Source organism: Cupressus sempervirens, chromosome 3 (assembly GCF_028749045.1).
Source record: "Cupressus sempervirens isolate cs-2001-9-10 chromosome 3, ASM2874904v1, whole genome shotgun sequence".
NCBI lineage: Eukaryota > Viridiplantae > Streptophyta > Pinopsida > Cupressales > Cupressaceae > Cupressus > Cupressus sempervirens.
In genome coordinates, this window is record NC_143120.1 from 969,759,817 (window position 1) to 969,777,242 (window position 17,426).

At 32.1% G+C, this 17,426-nt stretch overlaps 1 protein-coding gene across 1 annotated transcript; it reads left to right on the forward strand.

Moving 5' to 3' along the window:
* Positions 1-7,039: 7,039 nt before the first annotated feature.
* Positions 7,040-17,046, forward strand: LOC149569974 (uncharacterized). Its single transcript, XM_089817058.1, has 13 exons — positions 7,040-7,213; positions 9,072-9,129; positions 9,236-9,358; positions 13,071-13,078; positions 13,860-13,982; positions 14,965-15,031; positions 15,133-15,267; positions 15,412-15,483; positions 15,632-15,717; positions 15,789-15,947; positions 16,032-16,191; positions 16,764-16,875; positions 17,029-17,046. Exons 1-11 carry the CDS (start codon positions 7,040-7,042, stop codon positions 16,131-16,133), a joined length of 1,107 nt encoding a protein of 368 aa, XP_089673184.1. The 3' UTR covers positions 16,134-16,191; positions 16,764-16,875; positions 17,029-17,046.
* Positions 17,047-17,426: the final 380 nt, after the last annotated feature.

Sequence of the window (17,426 nt, forward strand, 5' to 3'; positions counted from 1 at the left end):
TGACATTGGCAAATTAATTATCCCAAGAGTTTTCTTTGATGATGATTTTCTTGCAATAATGTCAAAAAATATGATGCAATGATTAGGATAGTAAAGAATCATGCCAATGATAATATTTTTAGGGTTTCACCAAAATTGATAAGAGAAGTTTTCAAATTAAACCCTAACCATGTAGTTCATGAGAAGATAGATATAGAAGACCTCCATGCTAGGTATGATACACAAAGGGTATATTTAAAGGGAGGACCACTACAAGAACGCTTTGTCAAGATAGGAAAATTACCCTTGGTTACTTCAAATACTCTAGAACCATTGTTGAAAAAGTATTTCAACCCAAGAGCACAGGCACTGTATTTCTCTCTTTGCAAGATTTTTGGTATAGATGAACAAGACCACATACCAAGTTCTATTGTCTTCATCATTGCTCAAACCATTCAGTATGGTATGAGTTCTATTTTTGACTTTGCTACTCTCTTGGTAGAAGAGATTCATACCGGGTTAATGGGTATTGCAAAGGCTAAAGTGGATAAGCCTTTTTGCTAGTACTCCATGTTAATGTACATATGTTTGTATAAGGGAGTTACCTTTTTTTCTAAAGAAATGAAATTAGAATTGGAAAGAGATGGAGAAAAAATTCCTGTCCAATTATGGAGTGAAGAAATGACATGGGAGTTGACTAATGCAAGTTTTGTTAGATGTTAGATTTGACAGGTACTTTCCTCTAGGCTTAGAATGTTGTTAGTAGGGGAAAGCCCTACAATACCTCAATCTCTATCAGAATTGATTAGACCAAAAGATCATGCCAAAGGGTTGATGGTAAGTCACAATTGGGGAGACATCATCCCATATGTAATGTCTACTGTGTTCAGAGTTTATGGATTTCTTGGAAAACCACATATGCTATCCTATCAAGTGCCTTTGAAAGTAGGAATTGCTGAGCTCTTGTGGCAAATAGGATCAATAGAAGAAAGAGAATTTTTGGAAAAATCCAAAGGTACTTTCTTTCCCCAGGTTACTATTGTGCACAATTTTGACTTTGTCAAAAAGGGATGGAGGCACTTGGAGAAGTTTTTAGATAAATATCAAATGGCTCAATCCCATACTCACTTTATAGACCCAAAGGGATTTTATGAATTATTTAGAGAAAGAAATAAAGCCAAAGCTCATAAACACATGGTGTACTTCCCAAAAGATATAGTTAGGAACAAGTTCTCATTACAAGAGCATGAAGTTAGGAAAGATAACTGGAAAGTATATAGCAAGGTTTTGGATTTTATAAATGATTTTGAGCCAGACTATGATCCCCTTACTGATAGAAAATACTGGGGTGTGAAAATAGATATGCTAATGGATAACTTTTCTGGGTTTATGCAAACTTTGAATGAGAAGAAGGATATTCTGACCCAAGCATACCTTGATAAGGCCATTGAGGTAGACAAAAGATTAGCAAGTAAGATGATTTTAAACCCAGGGAAATACACATTGTAGAGGAAAACTGGGTATATAGTGGCCAAGAATGTACAACTCGTTCCTCAATACAAATGACCATGCTCTAAAAGCCCATCTGCTGCACCTACACCTAAGAAACATAAATTATAGTAGGGATCATCTTCTAAGGTTGAAGAATACTTCCATACTCAAACCCCACTCCAGATAGATGATGAAGTATCCTTGAGAGAGAAGTTGAGATAAATGGGAGGGGAGAGGAATATTGTAGTCACAAAAACATATATAGAAGGAGTGCTTGAGGAATATCCTATACCAACATTAGCTCTCACTGTGGTAGATTATAGGGGTTAGGAAATAGATCATGTACTAGCACATGCATCTAAGAAATTTATTAATGATGAGAGTTTTGTCAAGTTGAGAGAATTTTCTCAATTTTTGTGGAGCAGAAATATTGACAATTTTAAGGCCAAGTGTAAAATGATTAAAGCGGAGCAACTTGGAAAAAGGGACTTTGAAATTGAAGAAGAAGTTAAAGCTAGTGTCATGGAGGAGTCTGCACAAATAGCCCCTGAAGGGGGAAGTCAATTTTTAAAGGATTCAAGAATTTTGATAGTACCTGAATGGGATATTGCAAGCACTATGGTTTTTAACACTGTGAGAAAAGTTAAAGACACTTAGTTCAAAACTAAAGAAGAAGTCTTGTAGGCCCATTGGGGATTGAAGTACAATAATGATCATCAAGCCTTAGTGATATGGTTCATTCAGAAAAGGGATAAAACTAGGATGCAAGAAGCCTCAAATGATGAACATATAGGTAGCCTCATGGTTTACAAGCCAAAGGAGGTAGATAGTGAAAAGGTGTCCCAAATGACCAAAGAAATGGTGGATTTGGAGTTGTTTTTGCTGCAAAGGATAAGAACAAGTTCTTGGAACTTAATGCTAGATTTGAAGAGGTGTTAAAGGCTTATGAGGAAAGAGGAAAGTCTGAGAATCTAGCTAGCACAAGATTACTTATCCTAGTCCTCTACTTGAACCTTTCAAGTCAACTACCCTTGTAGAAATACCAGATACACCACAAAAACCTCAATTCTATACAACTGAAGAATTTGAAGAAGAGAAGGGAAAACTATGGGCACTAAATGTGGAATTGGATGTCCAATATGAGGACAAAATAAGAAAAACAATTATGTATCTGGTAGACAAGATTTTTTGGCCTACATTTTATGAACAATTGGCACAGTTAATGAATATAAGGAATGAGCTAAAAGGTAGCGAGGCAACTTTGAAGCCAATTGTGAATAAATGAAATAATAGGGACATGGATGCCACTCTTTTATGCTTCTTAGTCATTAGTTTGTCTTGTGAACAAATAGAAAAAACCTTTGACATAACTAATGGCCTCTTTGATTTGATGATAAATGAATTGCATTATAGAAGAGAATCATAAACTATTTCTTTAAGTATCTTGATAAAAACTTTGAGATTTTCCTTGGTGCCCTCAAGAAAATAGATAAATTAAAAGACAAGGAAGAATGGCCCAAAGAATTGGATGATTTATTATGCCTTAGATTCAATTGGATCATTAATGAAAAGGGGCATGCATGGTTGGTAAAAACAACCAAGGAAGTTGTTAAAGCTTTAATATTCTTTGATTCTTTTAATTAGGAGTTTGTTGAAATAAATAAACTAGGAGAGTATATTATAAAGAAGCAATAAAAAATATTGAATTTTAATTGGCCATATGACACACTTTACAACAAGTGGATGGAAGATCTTGTACATTCAAAATAGTTAGTATTCGATGAAACTGATGAAGATAAGGTTGACCAATATGAACTTCAAATTATTGACGCATCAGTTAGAGCAAAAGAGGAAAAAGATAAATAACCAACTATAGTGACAAGTATAAAAGTTCAAACTGATGACTTGGCAGCAAAAGAATCAAGTGTAACTATTGGTTTATTAGTACATGATGACTTGGATGGAGAGCCATGAGTTAGACTTAGCTTTCAAATATCAGAACTTGGTCCATCAAAAGTAAATCCAATGGTCACACAATTTGAGGAATGTCAATTGCATCAAGGCCAACCATCAATTAAAGCTCCTCAACAAAAAGAAGCCACAAGAGAAGTGGTCCCATAAAAAGAATATTCATAATGTAAACATTCTGTTGCAACAATTTTGTCTTTTACGATAGTAACCTTTTTGTAATATCTTTCTGTCTTTAGGACAACTATCATTTTTCTCTAAGCTTGAAGCTTGTTGCATCTCATGCTATATAAATGAGATCCCAAGGCTAGAGAAAGGATCCAAACTCTTATTTAATTTTTAGTTTTTGCTAGGCTTATAATCGGCCCAATATTCTTGATGTTAATTTTGTGATATATTTTTCTCTGCAAATCTGAGAGTACATTAGCATTGAAGGATCATGTTGTCTTATCCTAAGTTATTTTTAGTTTTAAATCAGTGTTGTATTATTTTCAAAGAAAATTAATACAAAGGAGAGTTACCACCATATCTATTTTCTCTAAATTTTGTCTCCATTGTTATTGACTGGTTATCTCGAGGTTGTGTGAGAAAAGCTTATTCAATTTAGTGCAACTAGGATAGGTTGTATATCAGTTTTCTATTGCTTTTAATTCAATGAATTAAGTAAATGCTTTAGTGAGGTGATAGGATTTCTAGTCAATAAGAAGGATATGTATAAGAATGTGGTTTGGGGTAAAATTGTTAATGATATTGATTGTAATGCAATTGATAAGATCAAAAAATTGCTGGGTAGACTCTGATCCTCAATGGATGAGGCACTAATCATTTTGGTTAGTTTGCACGAGAAGGGATCATAGAATTGCATGAAGCATAGATTCAAAAGTCACAAAATCAAATCTTCTTTTCATGTATGAAGAATTTAATTGCTGGTCAGAACTTGGTTGCATTTAATTTTTTTGTTATGGTTAGCTACTGTTACTCAAAATTATCTATAAATCTGAGAAGATTTGTGATAAAATATCTACTATAGGGGATAAGTTTTGTAAAAGAATATCAGTAAATGAATGAAGTGTGAAGATAATATCTAGTTGCAAATCCTTTTATCCCCCAGGTGCACCCGCCTTGGTTTTGCAGAACCTAAAGAATAAAAAATCCTTGTGGTTTTGTTGAAGTTGGGTCCAGATTTGAGGACTTCTTAGTCGAACATAGGAAATAGACAACCCTTAGACTAAGTTGTTCTTCACCATCTTGGTATCAAGTATTTTATTGCTTGTTAGTTTAAAACACCAACATAATCCAATTGTATCATTATCTTGCAGGTCTGCAAACAAAGGGAAAATTTGCATGTCCAATGTGTGGTCCAAAGATGAAATCTCATCATTCCAAAATTTTAAGAAAGAAGGTGTTTGATGAGTATATGCATTTACTCCATAGAAACCATAAGTATCAAGGTTCCTAAAAATATATTTTCAATGCAAAAGAAGAGACTACATCAAAGCCACAAAAAATGACACCTCACCTATGGCAGTTGGAATATAATAGAATTGGAGGTAGTATCACTCCACCTAATGGTTTATGTTTGGAAATTATATATTTTGATTGTGTTTTGTTGACTAATTATGTAATTGATGATTGTGAAGGTTGTCAAGGCATCACTGACCACCTTCGAAAGGGACTAAAATGTTATCCTAGAGAATTTAGTAGTCTACCCTACTACGAGAAGCTACAAATTGTGCATTTGTTTGATACTATGCATATTAGAAAGAATGTAATAGAGATACTGTGGAAAATATTGGATGAAAGGCATGACAAAGAAAAAATTGCCAAAATTTGTAGTGACATACATGATTCCAATCATGCAATGAAAAATATCATTGAATCAAATAGCAACAGAGACCAGATTAATGCAAGTTCCCTTGGTTATTAATGGAGCAACAAAGTAATGCCATAAAATAAGTCATATGAAAAATTCATTTTCCTACAAGATTTTCTGTGAATATAAGAAATCTCATATCAAAGAAATGTGAATTTGGGCTAGGGCTGAAAACACATGATTGGCATACCTTCATCAAGGTAAGTCATAGTCTTTTGTATTTATAATATATCTGTAAAACTACATTCAATTTTCATTGTATTATGTTAGAAATGAATGAAATGATCAATTGAAAATTGTTGTATTATGTGCTACCCCTATCACTCCTAGACAACTTTGACAATAATATCAAACAAGTGAAATATGATCTTGGAAAATACATGAGTTAAGAAATGATATTTGTTCAATATATCAAACAATAATATCAAACATGTAATATATTGTAAAGTCTCGTATTTATACATTTTTGTGTCTTGAATCCCTTATAGGTGGTTGTCATCTAAAGAAATCCATAAAGAGGATATAAAATATTGAAAGAAAAGAATTTGTCGACTAATATGTGAAATGAAAAAGTATTTACCTTCAACATTTTTCAATACACAAGAACACTACCTCATACACCAAGTTGAGGAGATTGAATTGTGTGGACTTGTACAACCTAGGTCAATGTGGATGGTTGAGAGACACTTGAAAATTTTCAAGGGTTTGGTTTGATAAAGAGCATGTCTCAAGGGTTTTATGGTTGAGGGATATATGGTATACTAGATGATGGTGTACATTACTTAATATCTTCCTAATCTTGCAACAAAGAGCCATATAGATTGCATTTGGGATCTCAACTCCATTAAAAAATTTGAAGCAGAGTACTTGGTGGGAAACAATAGATTTAGGAAAGTGAAAGGTAATAAATTATGAGATGTTATTTTAGTTAATTAATTCTTAATCTTCAAAATAAATCTTTTGTAAGTCATCTATTTACTTTTGTACAATTTCTAAAGAGTGGGATGCAATACACCCGTTTATTGTAAATAATCAAGATTGGATGATGGTATGGATTGAATGATGTCAACATTCTAGTCATAGATTAAAATGGGAATCCGTGTCTACATTGGTTATACAAGATCATTGTAATGGAGATCCCAATGTTACACAAAAGGAAATAGATTTAGCATATGATTTAAGAGATCTCTAGATACTTATAAGTTTTTTAATCAATTATATGTTTTTGAACACATGATGCAATAATTTATACATGTTTGAAATTATTGTAGGTGAAATACCACAAGAATATGTTATGCAATGATCATAAATTTTGTATCAAAAAGTTTGATGACATGAAGAGAACCTATGATTCTGAGATAAGTGTAGTCTTCTAGGTGACCAATATTTCATCTAAAAATGACTTACATCCTCAAGAGTCTCAAAATTGATAACTATTGCAATTTTGTTGATATACTTGACTGTGACTTTAATTCCTTCAAAGTAGTTCTCTTTGTTGTCAAATGGTATAGACTATGACACAATCAAAATGATCTTGATAGAACTATTATTGAGCATGAGAATGAATTTCCAATGATTAATACAAGGTTTTTTGAGCAAGTTGGGGATGATCCCTATGTTCTTCCAAGCCAATGTGAGTAGGTATTTTACTCAGAGGTTTCACATAAATTGGGTTGGTCATTTTTTGTTAGATATGATCCAAGAGGAAGGCCGACAAAGTATAATGCGATGGAAGAAGAAGATATCGAGGAAGAGGAAAAAGTGGATCACGATCAAGAGTTAGTCAATGATGCTCCCGATGCAAATGATGCTACTACTAATCACGATGACGAGGAGGTGGATGATGATGATGACAACGATGATGACAATGATAGAGACAAACATGATAGTGGTGGTGATGATGTCAATGAAGATGATGATCCTAATGATGAGATGGATGAAGAATAATATCAATGACAATGGGAGGGGGTTGATTAGCTAATATTGAAGGGGGGTTTTCTTATCAATGAAAATAATGAAATGTATAGTTATGTGATCAATGACTATGATATTCAATATTGAGTTCTTGATAGATCAATGATTAATTTGATTAAATTTTCATGTTTTTAATGTTTAAAATTAATATGTGATGCTAATATTCAATGTAATTTTAAGTATATGTATCATGAATTTTTTATCTAATAGAAGAAAATAGATTTACATATGTAGAAATTTGATGCCCTTTCATGAGCATCCCACATAGTCTCATGGATCATTAGGTATAAGTCATTACACCCCATAGAGATTAATGTCTTTTACCATTTGTAAAATATCTCTCTCATTGCCACCTATCTCTCTTATTTTGTGGAGTGCAACTAATAGTGAATAGGTTTTTGTCAGATTTGTCTTCCTTGAGCGAGGAAAATGTAGGAATAGAAGAAGAGAGTGAGACATTTAGTATGTTTAAATCAAGGAGATTGACTTGAGGTCAAAATACCAGAAATAAATTCATTAAGTGCATGAAAGTTTTCCTTGCTCAAGGGGGGTCATGTTCTTATGATGATGAGAGAGAAGGAGACTTTGATGTGCCCTTTAGGTACAAACATCTACTAAAAAAATGGTTCCTTGATGAACTTCCTTTGATAAACATTGATTTTTGTGTTGGAGAGAGGATATATCTCATAGCATCATCCTCATTATATGGTTTGGGCCTATTTTCCATGGATTAAATAAAGGTCTATTACAACAAGGTTGTTTAATTGATGGAGTATGTCAGACCTTGCTATGATTACAGTAGTTGGATGCGAATTGTTAGATATAAAAAAGGTATGTGTAGGTACGCACTCGTGACAAATTATATATAGCAAAAAGTTAGTGAATAAAGTAAAACAATAGCTATATACATTGATAGAAGGCCAAAAGAATTACAAAATATTGTAGGTTTTATAAATAGTACATGAATTGCGTCAACTAAGTCTGAACCAATTGCATATTTGAGGCGCACGAGGGAAATCATGTATTTGTACATGTGATAAAATCAATACATGGAGGTGAAGAGATTCTTATTGATTACAATTTGAATCACATAGATACAAATAAAGCCACTAATATGGGTGAGGTGGTATGTACTATGCACATTTAAAATCAACTTCAATCAATGAATCCAAAACAGCATTAACTTTTTGTTGTTGTTCCTAACTTAGAATAATAACACCTATTTTAACATGTCTCAATGATTTTTTTTTTGAAATACAAGGCTATAGTATGGATTAAAAACCAGATGACTCTCATGAGACTTCTTCTTCCTGATAGGTAAAGTTACTCATTGTTTTTGTACAAATTAGATACAAGAAATACGTTGATGTGTATTTTTTATTATGTTTTATTCTTCACTACTATTTTGGATTGATTTTAAATATAGAACTAATAATATTGTTCTCACAAACGAGTGCTGATCAGGAAAAAGGAAAGGAATAGGTAGTCCATGAGGAGCTACATGATGAGAAAGATCCATTCATTATTAATTTTGCATCAGTTGCTGATTCTGTGGCTTCATTGCAAAAGGTCCTTTTTGCACTATCAAGAGTGTTAATTCAATTGGCATCAATTTGACTTCAGACTCCTCAAATACAATAGAGAGAGGATGAGTTCATGCACCTAGTTCAGACTTATATAGTAAGTATTAATGTAGTTTTTAATTATAAGAAAAGTTTAATAATGATTTTTATAGTATACTCTTTTATTTATGTCATTAAATAAAATGCATGTGTTATTTTTATAGAGGATGCTAAATAGTTTAAAGGGCCATGCCCCAGATGATGATACTTTAGGTGGTTCAAGTACATCACATGTTCTATCCTACTCTTGTGTTTTTCTCAAACAATAATTTTTTTAATAGCTCTAACAATCTTGTTTTTTTAATGCTCTAACAATCTTATTTTTCAGCTCCTAGCATTGATCCTATATTCACTGTGCTACTTGCTATGAGGAGCAGAATTGAAGAGGCAATACCAATTGCAATGTTGACAACATTTAGCATGGCCACAGATGCGATGACAACGCATATTGGTAAGTGGATTCCTCTTTTTCTCTCTCATTTTTCATGTGTTTATTTCACTTGAACTATTATGTCTTAGGGGGCAATTTGTAATATTGGATTCATTTTATGTAGGAGGCAATGAAGACATTCCTGGATGTACCCATGTTAGACGTAGGGGAACACCAAAGAATTGTGATCAATTGATCATGAGAAATAAAGATGGACTTCCTCTGAGAGTACCCCAACTTCCAGGTACTTTGAAGATTGATCCTTTGTTTTACTATACAATCTTATACTCATAATCATATGCACTAACATCCTGTGCACTCCCTTACAGTAACTACTAATCCCATTATTATTTTGTAGGGAATAATCTATTTTATGAAAAACTTAATGATGAATGTTTGTGCATATTTGGGCCGACCGTACACATAGTGTATCATATTTGGATTTCATTGATAGATTAGGTTTCCTTTGATCAATTTCTTCAAGTAAATTAAAAGATAGATTAAATTCATTTATGAATCTAATAGTTTTTTTTTTCTTTTCTTAAAAGGTGGAATTTACAAACTAAAGAGTTAAAGGATAAACTCATTGATGCCATGACAACACTTTTTGGACCCAACCTCTTTCAAAAAATTAGGTTCCTTGAGAAAGTGGGCCAAGCTTTGAAGTATATTAGAAATAAATATAGGACCCAAATGCAACACAACCCTTATTATGAGCGCCCTCCCCTATATTCCTATTTTTGAGTGGGGGAATTTTGAAAAGGATGCCATTGAGAAAAGTGCAAGACATGGTGGAGAAATAGTACCACCTGGGGAAAGAAAGTATGTCATAATATTAAGAACAAAATTATGTACTAAGTACTCTTAATACTTATGTGATCTAACATATTTCAAACTTCAAAAAGGTTTCCTAAGACATTAAAAGCAATCAAATCAAGAAAGCAAAAACACGGGCAACACAAGCTTGACTCGGGTAGATATTCAAAACTTACTGCATGAATTGTATATAAGTAAATGAAAAATTATATAAAAGTATTTATAAATTGTAAAAAAATTGGTCTTGATGAAATTGATTATAAAAAAAATTATAATGCCAAGAAAAAAATGTAGGCCTTGGAGTTTAAAATAATAACTTATGAAGAGGGCATGAAGAAAATAACCTACAAACAAGGATATACAATCATGGTTGAACCACTCTGAGAAATGAGTGCACAAGGTTCTTCTACTGGATCTATTGATGAGGTAAATAAGCCAATTGATTTTAATTATAAATTGAATAGTTTAACAATTACAGTATTTGATATTAGGTTCCAAAAATATAAGTCGTTATATTTGTTTTAAGTAAGGAAAATTTGATTATATTAAAACTTTAAAGTGAATATATTTATATGTATTCAAATGAATGATTAACATTTCTTAGTATTTGTCTTGTATTTATATGTATATATTGTTGTTAAATGCACTAATTATTTACATTGACCAATCATGATACACCATCTGAGCACCATGAAGTCATCGATTCAAAAGTGCATTGTAGTACTGAAGGTATATATTTTATATTCGAATTTTGATTTTTGAATTATTAATACAAGTAAACATTTTAATTTTAATTTGGTGTAGTAATACAAATTTAACTATAATATGTGTTGGGATTGAGAAAACATCTTGTATTGCAGTTGTAGGGGATGTAGAGGTTGTTCCTAATGAGCATGTTGAGGCTCAATCTATCGAGCAAGATGATGATGTAGTTTTAATTATGTTCAATTGAATGTTCATGTGAATCATATGTTTTAATGTTAATGTGAATTTTCTAATGAAACTTATGTGTTAATGAATGTTATCATGTGATAATTCATGAATGCTACATTTTATTAATAGAATGAATGAATTTTAGATGTTAATGAGGAATCTAGATGTTAGGCAGGGGGGGGGGGGAATGAGCTTCCACCTTCACGTGGTTGGCCCTGATTAGTAGAGAATATTAAACTATTATCAAAACCAAGTGAAGCTCAATATTAACCTATGATTTCATGACAACTAAATGTGTCAATCTCTTGGTTTTAGACAATGCAGAAGGAGGTCTTAGTTCAATATGCAATCTCAATTCATATGCATACGACATCAGGTGGAGCTGAAAAATGCAATAGGTTTTCATTTTTTCTAGAGGTCTTTAATTAAGTATTTTAAGTTATAGGCCATCACAAACATTATAACTTTGACTCTTATAGGCAACAGTAATGTCCTCAACATGCAAGCAAGTTGAGACTTTCTATGTGTTGGCTTGTTGAGGGCATTGTCTCAACCATAGTAGTTAGATTTCTAACATTCATGATGGTCTATATATTTAAAAACTTAATCGACCTATTCAATAAATGTAAACATGGTGTATTTTTTTAGCTTCAGCTATTGTCCATACATATAGAATGCAACTACATGTGCATTCTTGATTCAAAGTGGCATAATCTTATTTTGGATGTGACGAAAAAATGACATGCAACAGAAGATGGAAAAATTATGTCACTTTTGTAAGTCTGGAACTTTTTTTTGTTATATTTTGTCACATGTATCCACATGAATATGAATATTTTTTCACACATATCATTTAAGAACATTGTTTTCTTCATATTTCATGTTGAAATAGGTGTATTTTTTCCATTGATAATCTTGTAGTCCCTAGATAGCTAAGATAGCCCACTTCACCAAAGGACATGTGTTACAAGGTACATGTTCTAGAGTATATTTGTTTCATGGATGATCTAGGAATTCTTAGAGATGTTGTGTTACTAACATTACAATAATAATCTTAATAACTCTCAACAAAATATCATTGAATATAGACCTGGAAGTCTTTTCATAATTCCATCAAAATGCTTCTTCCTCTAAGAATATCCAAGAAACATTATCAAAATATCTTAAATATATAATAGTCACATCTCTGAATATATTTGGTTAGATTTTTTTTCACAAAATAGTAACCACAAAATGTTCATATTAGAAATTGTTGCAATTATTGTCATGCTATTCTAAATCCATGTGTCATATTTATATTTTGCTCCTGTACTACTGTAAGTATAAGCTTTTATAGCTCCTACATAATTATTATTTGATATACATATCAAATTTAGTACTAGTTTGGGCATATCACATTTCATAACATTTAACCTAAAAAGAGATGCTACTTGAGATCCTGGTACAACTCTTGCCCCATTGTATGGTTAATAATTTTAAAGCTAATGTAGAAAAAAAAGGAATAAAATACTACAACCCGTTCGGGGAAAGGTGGTTAGGTCCAACCCTCCAAGTGCTTTAGTGGTCAGCCTTTACTCCTAATGATGAACGCTGTCAAGATTCATAAGGAAAGTTTTAGTAAAAATAACTAGAGAGCATGTTTGAATTTCTTTTGTGGCCTCTTCATTCACTTACCCGAAAATGAGACCATTCTACTAATAATATTGAAGGCAATAAAAATAAAAATAATAACAATATATATCAATGTTTCCATGGAATATGATTATTATCATCATTAAAATTTAAGAACATATATTATGTTAAGATTAACTTGAATATAAAACCTCCTTCATGACAGTCCATCCCATCTTCTTAAGTTCAAATTATCAACACACATATTTCCAAGCAACTAGAACATTAAAGCATACATCTAAAAAGAAACTACTAAAAAGAATTCCAATGAATATTATGAGTATCAATAATTTATAACAATGGTATTTTTCAGGACTTTTGGTAAGCAAAATTTAGCAAGAAAAATGAAATTTAGTGCAACTGTGCAATAATATTACAGGTACTAGTTACAATCAAAATTTCTTACTACAATTCTCCATAATCATAGTAAAACCTCCACGGCCACTACTAATATTCTCAATGGACAAGTCACATTGGCATCAATCAATGCTTGCCCTTCAAACCATGTCATCAGTGCTACCTAGGTGGGTAATATTAAAATAAGCAAGAGTACTACTATTGATCTTGTATAAAACTACTTTAGATAAGAAGCTTCTTGATGGAATCCTACAAAAGGGGAATAATTTTTTAGAAGATAGAATAAAAAGAAACTAAACTAATTTCCACAATCAAAACATCAATTGCAAAAGTTCTAAACATGGTATTATTAGTTGTTATTATTAGTCCCTGCCTTTAAAAAGGCAGAGACTATTGTTTTCGTATGAATTATAAACTTTTCTCGCTCGATCCAAATTTCGGAAAAGAATAACATATCCTATAGTCGATAGTATTTGATATGTCTAATTTTGAAATTTATAAGATTTTTTGATTTTTCCTATTGGTCGGCTGCATTTTCCTAGTGGTTTAATTTGTTTTCTATATTAAAAATTAATAATGAAAATGGAAAGGACAAGCAGCCACGTTTTGAGAGCAAAACAACTGTCTTCATAATGACAAGCAGCCACGTTTCGAGAGAAAAATAGCTGTCTTCATAATGAATATCTACTATCTTCATAATGACTATTAATTCCCACCTTAAATCCTCAGGCTTCCATAGATGTAGCGTTCAAAGCCAGGGTTAAATATTAGAACTGGATTTAAGTTTGCCATTTCTAACCATTCCTTAGTGATTGGCAAGGTTTTGGCTGCTCTCTGCTTCTGTCAAAGCTTTTGTGGGGGTCGGAAGGTGAGAAATTGGTGAGTGTAATTTATGTTTTTCTTCCATAAGAAGAGAGGATTTTCCCAAGGATTTCTTGTTTGGGATTGCTTCTTCTGCTTACCAAGTATTCATTTCTATTCTTCGCAGCTAAGCTTTCTATGTTTTGAACTTGAACATATGTATAAAATGGGCTTTTTCTTTCTCAAAACTATCTACAGATCGAATGATTTAAGCATGTTCTTGGAAGTTAAGCTTATGTATGTTTGAATATAAACATATTTATAAATTGGGCTTTTTCTTTCTTCAGAAGTATATATATGAATTAAGGTCTAACATATTAAATGATTTAAGTGGGTTTCTGCTCTTTGAGTTGTATATTAATAAATGTAGGTCTAGCAGATTTAATGATTTAAGTGGGTTTCATTTTGTTTAAAGTATATATGAATACAGGTGCAATAGATTGAATGTTTAAGTGGGTTTTTGTTTTCTTGAAAATGTTTGTCTATATATAAAGGGCCAACAGATTGAATGATTTCAGTGGATATTTGTTTTCTTCACAGTACATATGAATGCAGGTTTAGTCGTTTGAATGAATTCAGTGGTTTTTTTGTTTTCTTCATGCTTATCACAGATTGAATGAAAGGTTTAACGATTTAAGGGGGTTTTTGTTTTCTTCAAATTATATATGAATTTAGGTCTAGTAGCTTGAATGATTTGAGTGGTTTTTTTGTTTTCTTGAGGCTTATCACAGATTGAGTGAAAGGTTTAACGGTTTAAGTGGGTTTTATGTTTCTTCAAAGTACATATGAATGGAGGTCTAGTAGCTTGAATGATTTGAGTGGAATTTTGTTTTCTTGAGGCTTAGCACAGATTGAAATGATAGATTTAATTATTTAAGTGGGTTTTTGTTTTCTTCACGGTATATATGAAAGGATTTAGTCAATTTTTGTTTTCTTCGGGGATAGCATAGATTAAATGATAGAAATATGTTCTAAATTTTTCTTCACAGTATGAAGGAGCAGTTGCAGAGGGTGGGCGTCGACCAAGCATATGGGATGCATACAGCCATAAACCAGGTATTCTGATTTGGTGACAAGGAATTTAAAGGGCGGCCGTTTATCAGAACTCTTTGAAAGAATTGTTTAAGTTTATAATTAGTGTATCATGGACTGAACAGGAAATACTTATGATGGTAGCAATGGAGATGTGGCAATGGACCAGTATCAGCGTTACTTGGAGGATGTAAAACTGATGGCAGATATGGAAATGAATGCTTATCGCTTCTCTGTCGCTTGGTCTAGGCTTATCCCAAGTAAAGATTACTGATTCGTTTAAAGATTACATCATTTGGGTATCAAGAAAAGCAGTTTTAGTCCTTGGGTAGTATGAAAAATCAAATCATAGTATTTTTTGTGGAATTGTGAAAACTTATTATGGTATTGATATTTGGTGACAGATGGAAGCAGTGAAGTTAATAGAGAGGGAGTGGATTACTACAACAAACAGATTGATGAGCTCCTCAAACATGGTAACTACTGGCATGTTTTGAGTACGATGCATCAATTAGTGTTTAGAATTTTATAAAGTTATAGCAATCATAAGCATGTCAATATTAGAGCTATTAGATTTTCACAATCTATTAGAGATATTAGCTTGCTTTCTGGGTTCAATTATAGGGATTCAGCCCCTGGTGACACTTTACCATTTTGATCTGCTTCAGGCTCTCGAGGACTTTTATGATGGATGGTTAGACTCAAGGATTGTGTAAGTTCAGTTCAAACTTCATATTATCTTATCTTATCTCTCTTCTTGATTATTGGCTCTGTTTGTTAGTATACAATCAATCTCAGAAAGAATATATACAGTAAAATTTTTATATATAAGGTCAATCTGAGTATACAATTCACAAATATAAATGAAATTTCTGAGGCCCTTGATTTTGTCTCTCAAACTTTAACAAATAGACGTGATGGTGTTCCCATTGGACCAGAGGTAAATTTCTGAAACCCCAATATCATGCCCTGTTTAATCCTCTGTTTCCATGCAGTAATTTGTCTCTAATCTTGTATTTTGCAGGCTGCAATGAAGCTATTTTTTGTGATGCCCTATGGAATGCAAAAAGTACTTGACTACATCAGAGTAACTTACAACAATCCACCAGTTATTGTGGTAGACTGAATTGTGCCAGTGGGCAATTGTCAATTTGAGTACATAAATGATGCTGAAAGTCCATAAGGTAGTTAAAGTCCAGACTGTTTAAACATCATATAAGAACGTTTGATTCTTAAATTAAAAGTATTAAACAATCAAAGTTGACTTACCTTTTTGAAGCCTTTTTTTTTTTTTTTAATACTATGCGAATATTTGATCTTACATTATTTAATATAAAACCTCTAAAATAATAAAGATTGATTTATTTAAATACTTTGTACATAATTGGAATATAATTCTCTTACCCAAATCATTATATTTTTAATGGCTGGCTTCATGAATTATCAAACAATTTTCCATCGAATAAAGTAAAATTAATAACAAACTTCGGTTGACTTGTTGATTCAATGATGAAAACATAGATATTAGTAATGTAGTATTAAAAAAGTGCAGAGTGACTAGAAAAGGTAGATTGATTTTAGATATGCAAAGAATAGTTTTTTAAGCTTATAATTTGGATTGATTTTTTATTCATCTACATTAACTTTGATTAGAAATTTAAATTTTTTTTTAATTTTATCTAGCTATATCTTCAATGCGTTGGCAATTGCTACTTATTAAATACAAAAGTAAAGCAATTTCCATTGATTTGAGCAGGATTTTTTGAACCCAGAATCGATTCTCTGTCTATCAACCAAGTACTCGGAGACAAACACCATCTTGATTATCATCAAGAATACATGAAGTCTTTGTTAAAGGGTATTATTAGGTATGCAATTCTCTGCATTAGATTGCTAAATTTACGATTCACAAGAATACGTCCTTTTAATTTTTTATAAAAAGAAATAACCGATTGATCACCCATTTTAGTACAATTCAAATTCTGCTCAATCAATTAAATTAAATTTGAATTCAATTGTAGGAATGGAGCTGATGTAAGTGTTAATTATTGTTAGTTGGACAACTGTTATTTTTGACCCGGAAATAGCAACACTATTTATGGGTAGCTTGGACAGCTGTTTGTCCTTATTTATGAATAGCGGTTGTATTTATGGGTGGTTTGGACAGCTGTTTGTCCACTTGCCAAAAATTAGTAAATAGTTATTATTTACTAATTTTAGAGATTCCCTTTTGGACACCTTGCAACCAATTCTATTATTGGCTGTTGAGTTGTCTTAATCTCAGCCATTGGTTAGATTTAATCTCGGTCGTTGGTTTACCAACAGGAGTAGTATAAAAAGGGGTCTAGGGGACATTTGGAGAGTAAGGCAGGAAGCTTTTGGAGAAGCAGTTTGCAGTGTTAGCAAATAGTCTTGCAGT